Source organism: Lepidochelys olivacea (genome assembly GCF_965140295.1).
Source record: "Lepidochelys olivacea isolate rLepOli2 genome assembly, chromosome: 1".
NCBI classification, from domain to species: domain Eukaryota; kingdom Metazoa; phylum Chordata; order Testudines; family Cheloniidae; genus Lepidochelys; species Lepidochelys olivacea.
The window spans coordinates 158331272-158350435 of NC_140411.1; the positions used below are offsets into that span (position 1 = coordinate 158331272).

General features: G+C 40.7%; 1 protein-coding gene across 3 annotated transcripts in view; it reads right to left on the bottom strand.

The window, feature by feature from the left end:
- Positions 1 to 2182: 2182 nt before the first annotated feature.
- The window catches only part of TRAPPC10 (trafficking protein particle complex subunit 10), a 97103-nt gene continuing 80121 nt past the window's right edge, over positions 2183 to 19164 (bottom strand). For 2 of the 3 annotated variants that reach the window (XM_084611941.1, XM_084611942.1), the window contains 3 exons: positions 16942 to 17119; positions 12325 to 12519; positions 2183 to 5556 (listed from right to left, as the gene is read on the bottom strand). In XM_084611941.1, coding sequence (XP_084468067.1) covers positions 5318 to 5556; positions 12325 to 12519; positions 16942 to 17119 — 612 coding nt within the window. In that variant the 3' untranslated portion in view covers positions 2183 to 5317. Of the gene's footprint in view, positions 5557 to 12324; positions 12520 to 14353; positions 14501 to 16941; positions 17120 to 19164 lie in introns of those variants that run through there. The other variant, XM_084611943.1, reaches the window with a different exon arrangement.

Below are 19164 nucleotides of genomic sequence, written 5' to 3' on the forward strand. Positions count from 1 at the left end.
AAGCGCCCCCTGGCGTCCGGGAGGGGCAAAAAGCCACCGCAGCTCCAGGGAGCAGCCCTACGCATGCGCCTCCGGGCGTGCGCGCAGCAGTGGAGGGTGGGGGCTGGTCGCTGCTCCAGCCAGGGTGGCTCCGCCTCTTAGGAACGGGGAGGCGCTGACCTGGGGGGGTGCGGGGGGGGGGGGGAGCTTGCGCGCGCGTGCGAATCTTGCGCTGTAGGGATCGCGCGGTACTGTGCCCCCGCCCCCCTCTTAGCGGGGGAGAGAGCCGAAAAGCAGGGTAAAGAGGATTCAGCACCCCGGCCAGGCAGCGGGGCACGAGGACGGGCCTGCTCCGGCGCTGAAGCGATCTCAGACCCCTTCGCCCTTGTCTTGGAGAACTCCGGGAGGACGGGGGGGGGAGGTTGCAGAGGGCTGGAGAAGGGGAAGAGTAGAGTAGTTACTTTAAAAGGGTAATAAAGAGGATCTGGGCAATTAAATAGATAAACTGATGATTTGTTGCGGTATTTTTCCGGCTAACACACACAGAGGTTCACAGGGCAATGCGGAGCAGCTGGCACGGATGGATCAACGACAAATCATGCCAACGCATCCTAATGTCTTTTAACATGGCTCCTGGTCTAGTAGATGTGTATGTGCAGTTGTGCTCCCGTCAGTGGCACAGATCGCTACGGTGGGGGACACGTGTCAGCCCCACTCTGTTCCCATGGGAGGGGTTTGCTCAGCACGCCCCAAGACCATATCTACATTAGGAAATGTCTTAACCTGTTTTCTTAGTCTAGATATGATCAAAGACAAAACTAAGGCCGTGCTCCCACCAGAGTTCAAATTATGCACCAGAAGAGACAATATACGTCAAAGCACCAAGGAAAAGAATAAAAATTTCCCTGACAGTCTACTCCCTATGTTCATGGTAAGGAAACCCAGTGTAGAGAGGATCTTGTTTTCCAAAGCCTATCTGCCCAAATCCATGACCGAGAACACCAGCACCTTAGTGGAAATGAAGTCCACTCCAGCCAACACACTAGCTTTCTCAGTACTCTTGCATCCCAGCTGAGCTTTCCAGAACCTTGTGGCACTAATGGCAAGAGACTGCATTCCCCCCTCACCTCATGGTTTAAAGCAGGGGTTCTCAGACTTTTCTTCTGGTGACCCCTTTCACACAGCATGCCTCTAAGTGCGACCCCCCCTTATAAAAATACATATTTAAATATATTTAATATATTAATTTTTTTATTATAAAAATTTATTTTATATTTAAATATAAAAATATTTAAAAAGTGTTTTTAATGTAACACCATTATAAATGCTGGAGGCAAAGCAGGGTTTGCGGTGGAGGCTGACAGCACATGGGACCCCCCCATGTAATAACCTTGCAACGCCCCTGAGGGGTCCCAACTCCCGGTTTGAGAACTTCTGGTTTAAAGTGATTTGAAGTAAAAGCATGTTCAAAAGTATGGTAGAGACCTTCACCATACTAAAAGCGAGATCTCTTTCTGATGACTGACCATGGTACCCCCAGGCAAAACAGAGATGGACTTGTCTCACCATATGAAAACTCTGCTGGCTCAGGAAATCTACAAGTATTCCTAAAGCAGGATTAAATTAAAGCAATACAGCAATTGCCTGGTCCCTCCTATATACATCACTGTGCTCGCCTTTGAGTCTGTACCTTATCCACCCCTCCCACAGAGAACAGGTTACCTGGCCACTGGCCGGTTGGGGAGAGAGGCTGTATCTTTTAAAGTCTTCTCTCCTTCCTTAAGTGATGGTGAAGGTCCCATGGAGCAAATGGCATCAGGCCTGTTCTGTAGTGACTACACATTGCAGTAAAAGGGGCTCTAAATGAGCGCCAAAAGACTAGCATTTCAGTACTAGCAGTGGAGTTACCTGAAACATGAGAAGCAGCAGCCCAGATTCCAGACTTGGGTTTCCACCTTGCAAAAGCAATAACTGATTGGAGTCCCATGTATGGAGAAGCCTATTCTCCAGTGCTTTGTTTCTGTAACAGTTATGCTTCAAATACCTCCCATTTAACTAAGACTTCCTTAAAGGAAAAATATTAATCTACTTCAACCCAATCAGAGGAAGTATACATTCTGAATAGAAATAGTCATAAATGGATTTATAATTACTTTGCTATTTAAAGTGCAAAAGTGTGAGAAATCACAACAGAGAATCTGGATTTCTTTTTAAAACATGTATATTTTTAGAATTATAATGCTTACATTTTCATTAAACAATCTTAATACAATTTGTGTTTAGTCTAACAATATATATACATTACAGAACAATGTGAAAATGATTTAATAGTAAACCAAGAAAACGGAATTAATCATAATACCCGCAGTGTCAAAGTCACTAACTTGTCACCTTTTCCAGTCAAAGAATCCCAGCAGCCATCCATACTAAATGATACTTTGGGTTTTATCTGGATTAAAATAGTCTAAGTATAAATTCCACAAAGAAAGGGCATTCCTTCACAGAAAGAAGATGGAATAAAGACAAGGCTTTGCACTAGCACATCTAATTATATTTTAGCAACCTTGGTCTAAGTAAAATATTTAGATTAATACAAGATGTTTACTCATTCTCCAATTTCTTTTCCATTCCCTTTCAAAGAGGATGGTTTTATTTCTTCACTTACTTTCACATAACCTGAGTTTAAAAACAAAAGAAAAAATGAGGAATAGTTTATCAGGAGATCCTATCCTCATTTCTCTTTTATATGTTTATTTTTATTGACAAATATTTAGTATGGGATATTTTCCTGTGTAGAGTGCCTTGACAATGGGACTTTATACAACTGCAGGTAGAAAGTTACAATCTCACGTTAAAGTGTAACAATTTCCATATTAGCAGGAGGAAACGATGAGAGTTATAATCTTTCCAGTCACACAAAACTGTGACATTCACAAAAATTATACCTCTTTTTTACATTTGATAGTATTTACAATGTTTGACAGATAAGTATATATAGCTTATCTGTATCTTCAGTTACACACATTGTCACTTTGCTTCACAATTATTCTACATCTGCAAATTTTCCTAAGTAGAAAACCAACCTACTTCATCCATCCTATATGCAGAAGTCTTGCCTCTAAGTAGTAATAATTAGACTTAGCCTTTGTGGTAGTTTTTGTGATGAAAGTTGATTGTTTAGATGTCACATTTATACTGAAACATTTTCCTGTTTTAAAACAATGGCACACAAAATACCAACCACTTAAATGCAAATAAAGTTTTTACCTGGGAACTCAATTAGAAACCAAGTAGCTTACATTATCGGAATGCATTTTTGAACTCCAACAGTCACTCTTGCTTCAGTAGAGGTCAGTGCAGGATGGCAATTCAGGTTGATTTTGTAGTGTAGGGGAGTTCCCAGTGTATACAGACTGTATAACCTGTTTTCCCTCAGTGAGAAGCAAAAATTAGGACAGCTGACTGTTCACTCAGGTTGTTTTTGTTGATCCCTCCTCCACGTTTTTGATTCTTATATATGCAATAGACTGTAGCTACTCAGAAAACTACAAAAGAAGTTCATGATGCTAAAGAAAGGAAAAATCAGCAGAGCAACTACCACTTTAAGGTTGTAGTTCACGTGGCAAATTGAATGAGTTTTATTAATTTTAAATTCAATTCATTGTAGATCAAATATTTTTGGCAGATTTATGGAAAACCTTTAAGTTAGTTACTTACCTTCTCCTAGCTAAAGAACAAAAAATCCCAATAAACTGATGATTGCATCATCCAAGTCTGAGTGAATTTCAAAGCATAAGAAAAGGAGTCACGAACAAGTAAAAAAACCCTGAACACTGCAAGATAAAAAAAATCAGACTGAAGATAGTTTAAATATTTGGATTTTTCTTTGTTCTGTGTTCCTCTATACTTAAATATTAAGAACCTACGGAAACAACTGCAGAGGATTCCTATTATTCCTTTAAGATTCGCATTGTACAGGTTTTTCACCAAGAGGCCACATATCTGCTGGAATCGTGTATCAGTTTACACTGATTTTTTTTCCCCTCCCAAAGACTTTACCAGTGAATTTCAGTGAAATACATATATACAAAAATACAGAGCTTTTGAGAACTGGAAAAGGTTTAACACACCACACTTATTTACAAGCTGTGACTTTCACACCAATAAAAACACACATTTATTTTCTCCTTGATTTTTGGTGCAACTTATACACAGACATCAGTTAGTTTAGACTTTTGTTTAAATAATCAACCATATATACAATAAAATTTACAACTGAAAAATAATCAGTTGGTAGGGTATGACTGCAGTTTGCTGGACCAGAAGAGGTTCAATTCTAGGACCTTAATCCTTCCCCGTAATGAGAATGGAAAGAGTAAAGTAATCTTTAAGTGACATTTACTTTCAGAAAACTAGGATTAAGGTGCAAAAATATATATTGCTCCAGAGTCCATAACAGTAAACACTAATTAGGGCCAGGGAGTCAGAAGGAACAGACTTTGGTTTTTAAAAAATGAGCTAGTATTTAATAAAAAAAGTTACCTAGCTGGTCTAATGCTACTTGCTTCTCATTACTTAAATATCTCTGGGGGAAAATGATGATCCCATGAACATTTATTCCAAACTTAACCACTTACATGCCATGCTATTGTTCATATCAAGGGCCACGCCTTTTAAAAGGTCTGACTTAAATGAATGTCTTGGTATGATTCAAAAGGGCTTATATGGGCAAATAATTCATATGTCCCAAGGCACTGAAGAGGTTAAGCAAGTCTTCAGGAAAAATATATATATAATTTTTAAACTCTTCTAGATGCTGTGGGATTCAGAATCACTCACCCTATTCTTTAGAAATCTAGAAAGCTACCCTGGTCCAGGAAACCAGACAGTCGTGTGACTAGAAAGGCACACATTTGAGTCATTAATAGCCACATTGCAAGGCTTACTGTATGTCAACCTGAAACATTTGTGTGAACAGAAATCTGACTACTTTAAAAGAAAACAGCAGATCTGGAGGATACTCCAGTAACATAAATAACAGACCAACTGCAGCAAGCATCTTGACTTTACCAGCAGGTTGCGATTGAAGGGAAAAAACAGAAAATCATTTTACACAAAACATACTAAAGTAGCAATATAAACTAGTTGACAACCTCCACTGTATATTTAAATTGATCAAATTGTTTGATGCTTCCATGGCCAATCAGCGTTGAGTTGCCATAGGTCTGATTTAAATCAGAATGTTACAATGGAGAATAATCAGGTTATGATCTATTAAAGTGCATTCATATCAAGTCTCTAATGGTTTTTGTTTTCCTTGTTTATTTATATTTAGTCATCATGTGATATTGACTTCCAGAACATGGTCATCCTTGGTGGGAATGACAAGGATTTGCATGCTCATGCTGGAGTTGAAGACCTGACCAGGTGAAAAGGATTGTAGACGGGGCATTGGCAGACCTTTATGTTCCCCGCTGGCTGCCGAATGCAAACTGCCTCTACTCTTTATGCTACTGTTGTCAGCCTGATCATCCATATTCTTGTCCACAGAGAGGTTATCATTTTCAATCCAACTGTCTGTTAAAAAAACACAACCAACCATTCTATGAAATGAATTAATAAAATAACAATTAAAATGTTGTGGTTTGACTGCACTGCAGCACTGGCGTTACTACTCATTGGTGAGGACAAAACAAAGACTTGAGCATCCTAGTAACAATCATGACCGCTTGTCACCCTCTCTGGCCATACAGGCTATATAGATTTTATTTTAGGTTTTTCACTATTGCCATCACGGGTGCAGCTTCACTATTGTGAAAAAAATGGTGGAAGTGCTAGATTACAGAAGGCTCCAGAAGGCCCTGGTGTTTTAACTAGAAAGTTCTACACCTCCTCAGAGCTGGTCTATATGCCAGGGACTGCCAGTAACTTGTCTACACTAATGCTTCACCCACTGGGAGAAATTTCAGAAAAAGGCTAATTCAGATAAGAGTGAATGTAAGTGTTTTCCATGTGCCTGTAGTCTGCTTGCAAGCCAACATCCTAGGATTTCAACATTCAAGTACCGTTATAGAATCATAGGACTGGAAGGGACCTCGATAAATCATCTAGTTCAGTCCCCTGCACTCATGGCAGGACAAAGTATTATCTAGACAAATAATACCCTGACAGGTGTTTGTCTAACCTGCTCTTAAAAATCTCCATGGATTGCAATCCAACAACCTCGCTAGGCAATTTATTCCAGTGCACCTGGACAGTCAGGAAGTTTTCCCTAATGTCCAACCTAAACCACCCTTGCTGCAATTTAAGCCCATTGTTTCTTGTCATATCCTCAGAGATTAAGAACAATTTTTCTCCCTCCTCTTTGTAACAACCTTTTATGCACTTGAAAACTTATGTCTTCTCTCAGTCTTCTCTTCTCCACACTAAACAAACCTAATTTTTCCTCATAGGTTTTGTTTTCTAGACCTTTAATCATATTTGTTGCTTTTCTCTGGACTTTCCAATTTGTCCACATTTTTCCTGAAATGTGGCGCCCAGAACTGGACACAATATTACAGTTGAGACCTAATCAGAAGAGCGGAATAATTACTTCTCATGTCTTGCTTACAACACTCCTGCTAATATATCCCAGAATGAGGTTTGCTTTTTTTGCAATAGTGTTACACTGTTAACTCATATTTAGCTTATGATCCACTATGACCCATAGTGCCCATTCTGCAGTCCTACATCCTAGGCAGTCATTTACGTACGTACGTGTGCGTAACTTATTGTTCCTTCCTAGAGTAGAGTACTTTGCATTTGTCCTTATTGAATTTCATCCTATTTACTTCAGACTAGGGCTGTCAATTATTCAGTTAACTCATGCAATTAACTCAAAAAAAAATAATTGTGATTTAAAAAATTAATCACATTTCTAGTCATGCTGTTAAACAATAGAATACCAATTGAAATGTATTAAATATTTTAGATGTTTTTCTACATCAATTATATTGATTTCAATTACAACACAGAATACAAAGTGTATGGTGCTCACTTTATATTTTTATTACAAATATTTGCACTGTAAAAATAAAGTAGTATTTTTCAAATCACCTCACACAAGTACTGTAGTGCAATCTGTTGTGAAAGTGCAATTTACAAATGTAGATTTTTTTTGTTACATAACTGCACTCAAAAACAAAACAATGTAAAACTTTAGAGCCTACAAGTGCACTCAGAAAAAAGAAAAGGAGTACTTGTGGCACCTTAGAGACTAACCAATTTATTTGAGCATGAGCTTTCGTGAGCTACAGCTCACTTCATCGGATGCATACCGTGGAAACTGCAGCAGACTTTATATACACACAGAGATCATGAAACAATACCTCCTCCCACCCCACTGTCCTGCGGGTAATAGCTTATCTAAGTTGATCATCAAGTTGGGCCATTTCCAGCACAAATCCAGGTTTTCTCACCCTCCACCCCCACACACACACAAACTCACTCTCCTGCTGGTAATAGCCCATCCAAAGTGACAACTCTCTACACAATGTGCATGATAATCAAGGTGGGCCATTTCCTGCACAAATCCAGGTTCTCTCACCCCCCACCCCCATACACACACAAACTCACTCTCCTGCTGGCAATAGCTCATCCAAACTGACCACTCTCCAAGTTTAAATCCAAGTTTAACCAGAACGTCCGGGGGAGGGGGGGTAGGAAAAAACAAGGGGAAATAGGCTACCTTGCATAATGACTTAGCCACTCCCAGTCTCTATTTAAGCCTAAATTAATAGTATCCAATTTGCAAATGAATTCCAATTCAGCAGTTTCTCGCTGGAGTCTGGATTTGAAGTTTTTTTGTTTTAAGATAGCGACCTTCATGTCTGTGATTGCGTGACCAGAGAGATTGAAGTGTTCTCCAACTGGTTTATGAATGTTATAGTTCTTGACATCTGATTTGTGTCCATTTATTCTTTTACGTAGAGACTGTCCAGTTTGACCAATGTACATGGCAGAGGGGCATTGCTGGCACGTGATGGCATATATCACATTGGTGGATGTGCAGGTGAACGAGCCTCTGATAGTGTGGCTGATGTTATTAGGCCCTGTGATGGTGTCCCCCGAATAGATGTGGGCACAGTTGGCAACGGGTTTTGTTGCAAGGATAAGTTCCTGGGTTAGTGGTTCTGTTGTGTGGTATGTGGTTGTTGGTGAGTATTTGCTTCAGGTTGCGGGGCTGTCTGTAAGCAAGGACTGGCTTATCTCCCAAGATTTGTGAGAGTGTTGGGTCATCCTTTAGGATAGGTTGTAGATCCTTAATAATGCGTTGGAGGGGTTTTAGTTGGGGGCTGAAGGTGACGACGGCTAGTGGCGGCCTAATAACATCAGCCACACTATCAGAGGCTCGTTCACCTGCACATCCACCAATGTGATATATGCCATCACGTGCCAGCAATGCCCCTCTGCCATTTACATTGGTCAAACTGGACAGTCTCTACGTAAAAGAATAAATGGACACAAATCAGATGTCAAGAACTATAACATTCATAAACCAGTTGGAGAACACTTCAATCTCTCTGGTCACGCAATCACAGACATGAAGGTCGCTATCTTAAAACAAAAAAACTTCAAATCCAGACTCCAGCGAGAAACTGCTGAATTGGAATTCATTTGCAAATTGGATACTATTAATTTAGGCTTAAATAGAGACTGGGAGTGGCTAAGTCATTATGCAAGGTAGCCTATTTCCCCTTGTTTTTTCCTACCCCCCCCCCACCCCCGGACGTTCTGGTTAAACTTGGATTTAAACTTGGAGAGTGGTCAGTTTGGATGAGCTATTGCCAGCAGGAGAGTGAGTTTGTGTGTGTATGGGGGTGAGAGAACCTGGATTTGTGCAGGAAATGGCCCACCTTGATTATCATGCACATTGTGTAGAGAGTTGTCACTTTGGATGGGCTATTACCAGCAGGAGAGTGAGTTTGTGTGTGGGGGGGGGTGGAGGGTGAGAAAACCTGGATTTGTGCTGGAAATGGCCCAACTTGATGATCACTTTAGATAAGCTATTACCCGCAGGACAGTGGGGTGGGAGGAGGTATTGTTTTATGATCTCTGTGTGTATATAAAGTCTGCTGCAGTTTCCACGGTATGCATCCGATGAAGTGAGCTGTAGCTCACGAAAGCTCATGCTCAAATAAATTGGTTAGTCTCGAAGGTGCCACAAGTACTCCTTTTCTTTTTGTGAATACAGACTAACATGGCTGTTACTCTGAAACCTGTCAAGTGCACTCAGTTCTACTTCTTGTTCAGCCAATCGCTAAGAAACAAATTTGTTTACATTTACTGGAGTTAATGCTGCCTGCTTCTTATTTACTATGTCAACTGAAAGCGAACACAGGCGTTTGCATGGAACTTTTGTAGCTAGCATTCCAAGGTACTTTACATGCCAGATATGCTAAACATTTGTATGCCCCTTCATGCTTCGGCCACCATTTCAGAGGACAAACTTCCCGGCTGATGACGCTCATTAAAAAAGTAATGCGTTTATTAAATTTGTGACTGAACTCCTTGGGGGAAAATTTGTCTCCTGCTCTGTGGTTTTACCCACATTCTGCCACATTTCATGTTACAGCAGTCTCGGACAATGACCCAGTATATGTTGTTCGTTTTAAGAATGCTTTCACTGAAGATGTGACAAAATGCAAAGGTGGTACCAATGTGAGATTTCTAAAGATAGCTACAGCACTCGCCCCAAGGTTTAAGAATCTGAAGTGCCTTCCAAAATCTGAGAGGGATGAGGTGTGGAGCATGCTTTCAAAGTCTTAAAAGAGCAGCACTCTGATGCGGAAACTACAGAACCCGAACCACCAAAAAAGAAAATCAACTTTCTGCTGGTGGCATCTGACTCAGATGATGAAAATGAACATGCGTCCGTCCACACTGCTTTGGATTGTTATTGAGCAGAACCCATCATCAGCATGGACACATGTCCTCTGGAATGGTGGTTGAAGCATGAAGGGACATATGAAACTTTAGCACATCTGACACAAATATCTTGCAACGCTGGCTACAATAGTGCCACTTGAACACCTGTTCTCACTTTCAGGTGAGATTGTAAACAAGAAGTGGGCAGCATTATCTCTGATAAATGTACACAAACTTCTTTGAGCGATTGGCTGAGCAAGAAGGAGGACTGAGTGGACTCGTAGGCTCTAAAATTTTATATTGGTTTTATTTTTGAATGCAGCGTTTTTTGTACTTAATTCTATATTTGTAAGTTCAACTTTCACGATAAAGATTGCACTTCAGTACTTGTATTAGGTGAACTGAAAAAATACTATTTCTTTTGTTTTTTACAGTGCACATATTTGTAATAAAAAATCAATATAAAGTGAGCACTGTACACTTTGTATTCTGTGTTGTAATTTAAATCATAATTGAAAAAGTAGAAAACATCCAAAAATCTTTAAATAAATGGTATTCTATTATTGCTTAACAGCGGAAGTATGATTTTTTTTTTTTAATAGCTTGACAGCCCAACTTCAGACCATTTCTCCAGTTTGTCCAGATCATTTTGAATTTAATCCCATCCTCCTAGCTTGTTATTGTCTGCAAACTTTATAAGCATACTCTCTATGTTATTATCTAAATCACTGATGAAGATATTGAACAGAACCACACCCAGAACTGATCCTTCCAGGCCCCACTCGATATGCCCTTCCAACTTGACTGTCAATCACTGATAACTACTCTCTGGGAACAGTTTTCCAACCAGTTATGAACCCACCTTATAGTAGTTCCATATAGGTTGTATTTCCCTCATTTCTTTATGAGAAGGTCATGCGAGACAGTATCAAAAGCCTTACTAAAGTCAAGATATACTAGGTCTATTGCTTCCCCCCTTTCCACAAGGCTTGTTACCCTGTCAAAAAAAAGCTATTAGGTTTGACACTTTGTTCTTGACAAATCCATGCTGACTGTTACTTATCACCTTATCTTCTAGGTGTTTGCAAATTGATTGCTTAAAGTTATTTGCTCCATTATTTTCCCAGGGACTGAAGTTAAGCTGACTGGTCTGTAATTCCTGCGTTGTCCTTATTTCCCCTTTTATAGATGGGCACTATATTTGCCATTTTCCAGTCCTCTGGAATCTCTGTCTTCCATGACTTTTCAAAGATCATCGCTAATGGCTCAGGTATCTCCTCAGTCAGCTCCTTGAGTATTCTAGGATGTATTTCATCAGACCCTGGTGACTCGAAGACATCTAACTTATTCTTTCCCTATTTTAGACTCAGTGAATGCCAGTAAAATGATCAATGTTAGACATAAGAATGGCCATACTCGGTCAGACCAAAGGTCCATTTAGCCCAATACCCTGTCTTCAGACTGTGGCCAATGCCAGGTGCTTCAGAGGGAATGAACAGAACAGGTAATCATCAAGTGATCCATCCTGTCGCCCATTCCCAGCTTCTGGCAAACAGAGGCTAGTAGTGATTGGACGTCCCTAACCTTTTTGGTGAAAACCAAAACAAAAAAAGTCATTTAGCACTTCTGCCATTTCCACATTTTCTGTTATCGTTCCCCCATCCCCCCCACTGAGTAATAGGCCTACCCTGTCTTTGGTCTTCCTCTTGCTTCTAATGTTTTTGTAGAATGTTTTCTTGTTACCCTTTAAGTCTCTAGCTAGTTTGATCTCATTTTGTGCATTGGCCTAATTTTGTCCCTACATACTTGTGTTTTTTATATTCCTCCTTTGTAATTTGACCTAGTTTCTACTTTTTGTAGGACTCTTGAATTTCAGATTAAAAATCTCCTGGTTAATCCAGTGTGGTTTCTTGCCATACTTCCTATCTTTCCTATGCAGTGAGATAGTTTGCTTGTGTCCTTAATAGTGTCTCTGAAAAACTGCCAACTCTCTTGAACGGTTTTTCTCCCTAGACTTGCTTCCCATGGCATCTTACCTACTAACTCCCTGAGTTTGTTAATTTGTAATGATGCATTTTAACTCCATGATAGTCAACGCCTAAAATATTGAACAATCTTAAAGGTTACATAAAATTAAAAAAAAAAACACAATATTTTCTGGTTAGTGTTCCTTGTTACAGACTAAAGCTATACTCAGAATTTAAAGTTTGAAGTAATCTCTCACTTTTATTCTCATTAAAGCAGTGCCCTGTTTTGAAAATGACGAACAGCTGTCAATGAAAAGTAACAAAAACAATGAATCTGGAACAGAATTACATCAAGAATGGGTTTCATTACTTTGAGCTTTGTTCTGCTTTAAAAACAGGACAGCCAAAGAAATAGAGTGCCATTTCTATAAACCAGGTTTTCTATGTGGTCACATATTCAAGACAGCCTTACCAGCATCAAGTTGCATGGAGTGAGCAGAATGATGAGGGAGGTATTTAAATAGTTTGACATCAGGAAAGGGGAGGTATCCAGCAAAAAGTGGCATCACTTCCATGTGCACTTTGTGAGTTGCTTGAGCTGCTACAGGCATAGATATTACCCCTGAGCTTTTTCCACAGACTGCCCAGTTACTACTGTTGTCAACAACTGAAAAAGAGTAGAGAGAAAATGCTATGAAATGAAAAAATTTCTGAAAAGAAATTAGTTATGCTTCTACATACATTTAAAGTATTTTTGTTTTGTTTTGCAGCAGTGCCCAGGGACCCCATAGCCCTATTGTGCCAATGACCATACTGAGTAAGATAGTCCTATCCCAAACAGCTTGCAATTTAAATAGACACAGGGTAGGGGAAAGGGATCTCTCATAAAAGCAGAGTGATTTTTCACCAGAGTCATATTAGTTCTACGATATCTGCTTTTGTTTCAGGTTCCCTCTTTCCCGCCCACCCCTCCCTAAACAGGGTAGGGATTTTGCTTGGTTTACTTTATTTTTATTTACATTCAATGTATTATAGGTACGGATAAGATTGTGTCGTGGTAAAATTAGGCAAGATTCATGGAACAGTCATGGCAAAAATGAACAAAATCATGGTGTGGTCATAAAAAATGTGTAATATTTAACAAAATATTACTGTGTAACATTTACATGAGACAAGCAACATTGATGCAATAGCTTTCGCTTGTTAACATTGTAAACTATTTCGAGATTCTATATGCATATTGTGAAATCATTTTTCAAACAAAAAAACTACAGAACAAAAATAACATTCTTTTTCAAGACCCTATTTCACACTGTTGCAATTCTGACATAACAAGTTATACATAGACAGATTGCTATTCTTTATGCAGTGTCTGTTGTCCCCAAGCACATTTTTTATAAGATGAGATGGCGTTTTCGGGGTCTATGCTGTTGACTGGTACTGCTAAGCAGAGCTGGAAATCTGGCCATCATGCTTCTCCAGAACTAGAAACGTCCTCATTCTTCAATTCTTGCACTGCTCTGCAGTAAGCCCAATATTCTCTCTAGGCTGGAACGTTGTCATCAAACAATGGCATATTTTCAAATACTGTGGTCTCATGAATGTCAACATGTTTTGTTTGATTTGGCTCCAATACACTGCATGTACTGAAGAAAGTGGCAGCAGATTGGCAAAAGCAGGAGGTTGAGTCAGTGTCCAAGTAGGACCATTTTTTTGAGCTTTCCAAGAGTGCCGTTTTTGCTGTTGGTGGTCAGCAAGTTTCAGAGCAACTCTCTGCCCACATCACAAGATCACACATGTCATTTGAGACTTGATGAGCACAAACTGTGGGCTTTCATAGCTGTAAGCGTGTTTATGATTCGGGGTGCAAACTCTTTTACAGCCTGGAGTTCTTCAATAACTGCTGTGGATAGGCAAAGATCCACAATCTCTTTAACACTTCAACTACTGCTACAACCATTCTCCTCACTAAAAAAATTAAACAATCTTTAGTGTGTTCCATGTGATAAAGGCTACACTGAACCAGCTGTTCCATCTGTTTATTACTGAGGTCGGTGGGATGGAAGGACTTTTCCCTATTTCCATTAGAAATATACGGAACCAGGCTTTTCTGGCAGGGCAGGTAGTGAAAGTATGTTTTACAGCCACAACTAAATAATTTAGTCTCAAAAGTATCTTCCTCCATAGAGCATCCACAAGGTTAAGCAAACATGCCATACACATAAGGTGTACAGAATTTAAAAACAAAGGTTTCAAACCTCGATCCCAAGCTTTCCCCATGTATGTGGCATTATCAGTCACAAATGCAGAGATGCGATCAAATGGTATTGCAAAGTTTTCATTTTCCCATATTGCATTGCTGACTGTTTTAAAATTGACTGCTTCCAAAACTTCACACTAACAAAAATATATCCAGCTTGTGATTACCTGCATCTGAAGTACTTGCATTTTCACTGCTTGTTGGGATGGGGATGGCAAGAATGTTAAACACATACCTGTCTTCAGCACTGGTAGTTTCATCTGCTCAGTGACAATTCCTTTACAGGTGTGCAACTTTTCCTTTAATTCTTCAGTGTAACAGTCAAACTCTTTGGGTAGCTAAAACTTTCTAAGTTGATCTGCGCTTGGTAGAACACCTACTTTGCTCTCTAAAAAACATCAGTTTTGGATTGTCAAGGGCAGGCAGGGGGATATTTGCAGCAGAGAAGTCTTCTGTTAATTTGAACATTTCATTTCTCTCAAATCTGCTTCTCACTCTTGGTATTAAAGAACAGTAAGTTTTCTGCTTTTTAAAAATTTCTATCTTCAACCACTTTTAATGCCTCATTTGTGCTGATAAGTTGTACTTTCAAGATGCTTATCACAGCTACCCTCTCAAAATCAACAGGTACATCGAATGATGTATAAAACATCTTGCCTCCATTTTCATGGAAAGTTTTAGGGTACTGCTCTGCTCAGCACTTAGTCTTATTTCAAATAAAGTGGCAAAATTAAGAAAACAGCAGCAAACAAAAATGAACAAAGTGCTGTAACCCCTACTTTTAGGAGATGTGTGACTTTTGTGTTGTCCATGTTACCCAGGGCCCTGGTTAGACTCCCTGGGCCAAGCAGAAATTAAGGAGTGGGCCCGCAGAGAAGGCAGGTGTGGCAGAGTCATCACTAGGCAGGAAGGCCTTGAGACTCATTGATCTACATGTGCTGGATAGAGAGCTGCAGGCCCCCCTGTGGTGGCTGAGAGCTGTGCCCAGGGCCTGCCCACAGCAGCTGAGAGCTCCAGGCCCCACTCCCAGCAGCGGCAGAGAACTGTGTGTGTGTGGGGGGGGGGGGGGGGGGGGGCGGCGCACTACCCCAGGGCTGAAGTTGAAGAGGATAGTGTCACAGAGGTCTCTGAAAGTCATGGAATCTGATCTCAGTGACAAAAATCTTATCCTTAATTACAGTTCAGGGAAGGAAGGAAACTAGAAGTGCATGGGAACAGATGGAGTGAGACTGAAGTGAGAAAATTGCATTAGGGGAGCTTTAAATATCTATTCCTGTAGCCAGACAGACAGACAGCCCCCCCCCCCCCCCTCAGACCAGCATTGCTGGAAACACAGGAGGAAGCCGGAACAGGGCACTTAACATATATTCCAGCACAGCCTTTGAAGCTGTGAAAAGCACAGGTGTACTGCTACAATGTGCCTCTGGGAACAGATACAACGATTAAGCTCACAGCAGGCAGAGGCCCTGTGACAGACATGGCTCTTAGCCCCTACTAAATAGGGTGATGCACACACACCAACATCCTAGGTGGGAAAATATTTACCCTGATAAAAGAAATGTCCAGTAGTCGAAACTTATTGTTTCTCTCCTTTGCAAGTGTAAACTACTCTTGCGAAAGCTGGCGTCACCCAGACAGACCAACCTCAATTTGGCATAAGAAAGGAGAAAGAGAATAAAGGAGTACAGAGGTATAAGTAGGGGACCTACAGCACCATGATTTTTGAGTGCTTTTCACTATTTATCTGCTGGTCAGATAAGTGACAGCCTCCCAAGGCTTCTGCAGCTAAGAGGGTCCCTAAGCCTTGTCCCTTATTCGTCTTTCCGCGGAATTGAGTGACCGATCCTGACTTGGCGCCGCTGGAATCGAGAGATGCAAGGAGGGTAAGAAGTACCCACACCTGATCTCCTATCTTTAGTGTACACATATTTTGAAATAGAGCTCTATACTTTGTTTTCTTTCTTTGGGATTGTGGCTTCAGTTTTGTAACTTGTTTGTGTGTGTAACATCTCTACATTTAAATAAGTAGGCACTAGCAATTTTGTAACCACATGATTAGAATCTAGCTTAATAAATTTTGGTAACCATTTATGCATAAGCCTGACTTGTTTTCTCTGGCTTACTGTAAAGCAGCCGACACAATTAAAGAACCTCAGCTGTTTTGGCTCTAAAGCCTGGCCATTAGGTGAGAGTACTAAGAGCCTAGCGTTGAGTTGTGCCGCCTCCACGGGGCAAACTCTTGGGGCACCTGTCAGTCAATCCTGGCTGCCCGCTGCGAAGGAGCTCTGAGCACTAGCAGTTAAAGTCACGGGTGTGGAGAGGCTCTTAGTGCTGCCATTGGGGCACCTGTCAGTCAGTATTGACTGCCCGCTGCAAAGGAGCTCTGAGCTCTAGCAGTTAAAGTCACGGGTGGTTAGGACCTTGGGGCATCCGTCAGCCTAGCCCGGGCTGCCCGCCGCGAAGGGACAGTGCGTCCTAGCGGTTAAAGTCACGGATGGTATAAACGGGCATAGCTGGCACCTCACCAAACATCCTTGGCCATCGGCTAACAATTCCCTACGTTGTTGCCTACTCAAGGCTCAAGCAAATATCTGCCCATACTGAAACAATTTTTGAAAAGTAAATTATGCTCTAACCTGTTTTTATGTTAGTTTTTATTTTAAGACAGATAAATGACAAACGTTTTAATATCCAACCTTGTCTACAAGACTGCATTATGATCATTAGAAAGGGTGGCAGATATCAGTATCAAGACAGAAGCAAAACCAATAATGAGAATTGCATTAATTTCTCAAAAATTACAGGAGAAAAAATAGTCATTATTCCTACCTTCATACATAAGTTTCGTCGTGCAGTACCCATCTGATTCCGTTAATGCTTCATCTTTATCCACATCTAAGAGGTCAGAGAGTCGGGTGATTGACACCTCCAAAGAGCAGAGTGAGCCTGTTTTACAATACTCTGCCCCCAACGGTGGAAAAATCTGAGCTCTCACATTATACAATGTCTGGCATGAGGAAAAAATAATGATCTGTAAGTACTGAATCAATTATATAAACATGTTTTTTACATATAAATTCAAACTGACCAGATACTATATAAGTTACAAGCTCATACTTAACTTCCATGCCATACTACAACCCGTATTACAAGACTGAGAGATTGTCTTCACGTATAAACCTACAGCAGCTGCTGTAGCGCTTTAATGAATACGCTACGCCGCCAAAGGGACAGCTTCTGTTGGTGTAGTTAATCCACCTTCTCGGGAAGCAGTAGTTATGTCTGTGGGAGAAGCTCTCCTGTCGACATAGCACTGTCTACACGGGAGGGTGGGGGAGAAGTGGGGATTGAGCAGTATAACTGTCGTTCAGGGGTGTTCTGCTTCAGGATTTTTCACACCCCTGAGCAATGCAGTTATACCGCTATAGGTCCATATTGTAAACCTGCCCTCAATTACAAGTAGTGATCATTTGTTATACTACTAATTTTAGACACAATCTGAAGAAAAAAGGAATTTCACCATTCTTGCTGTCAAGATCTTCTAATAGTCCAAACATATTCAAAGAGGCAAGTATAAGTTAATTACTACAAAACTACTGGTGCCGAACAGTTTAATGGAAATATGCTGTTATGGTCATTACCAATTTTTAGGGAACAAAAATTAACAGAGGAGGGTTGGGCTGATCCAAGAGACCAGTGAAATCTAGTTACATCTGAAAGTGGGTAGGCAAAACACACTCCCCTGAAGCTTTGCTTAAAGCCAGTTTACAGAAGCAGCTAAAGACCTAACGTAACATTCAGACAGAGTCAGCAACGCCTACTTTACTGGTTTAAACCCAAGAAAGGTTCAAATGGGGGACTGTTTGTCAGTTTTGCTCACTGGGCAAGGAGAGGCCAACACAAAGATTGCTGCTAATACTATTTAACTTTGAGTTATATCCAGTCAAGCTTTCTAATTGATGAAGAAGGCAATGAATTTGTATTGTGAAGAGAAAGAGGAAGCACTTAAGATAAAGGCCAAAAGAAACCCAAACTATTCCATCAGAAAAGCTCACAAATGAAGTCACAAGAAAAGGTGAGATTTTTCAAACATCTTTCTTTAAATAGCAAGCCAAAAAGAATTTTTGACCATGGCATTTTGATTGATGCAGGCCTCATCAAGCTAGCAGGAAGAAAGCAGCTCAGTACAGTCTTCTCAGTCGAATACCCTTGGTGACATGAAGCCATTGTGCAGGGCAGGAGGGAAGGAGAAAGTCAAATTCTTCAGAAAAGATGTTGTTAATGATAGCTAAATGATCTCATTTTTCATCTTTGTGGCTCATCATCATCTCTAGTCTTGAGCTGTGAAATGGATGCTGACATCATTTTATGTCTTTTAAAAAGAAGCAACAGAAAAGATGGTTCCTTACCTGTTCTGTAACTGTTGTCCTTTGAGATACGTTGCACACATCCATTCCATTTCAGGTGTGCACACAACCAGTGCACTAAAGCCAGAGATTTCCCCCCTCCCCCCCCCAGCGCTACCCGTTGGGGCAGCACACAACCCACTGCATGCTTGTGCTGACAGCCAATGGTATAAAGGGCAGAGCCACTCTGACCATCCCTTAAGTTCCTTCACACCAGAATCCAGTATGCTGAGACTCCAGTGTAGAGGGGAAGAAGGGTGAGTCGTAGAATGGAAACATGCAACACATCTCAAACAGTTAAGGAACAAGTTAGTAACAATTTTTGTTTCAAGTGATTGCATGTGTCCATTCCTTTTCGGGAGACAGAAATGGTTCAGAATGGAGGAGGGTTTCGGAGTCTATCTGAACAAGGATTGCAACACAACTTTCCCAAACCTATCATGATCTCTTGAAGTTTGGGAGACAGCATAAAGCTCAGTTAAAGTATGTACCAATGACCAAGCTGAATCCCTCCAAGTGTCACCGATGGGCATCTGACACAGGAATGCAGCTAAGCTAATGCTGCTTGTGCTCTTGGAGCTAAAATTCTCTCAGGTGGAACAACCTTGGTAATGTCATAGCAGTATGCAGGATGAGATCCAGAAGA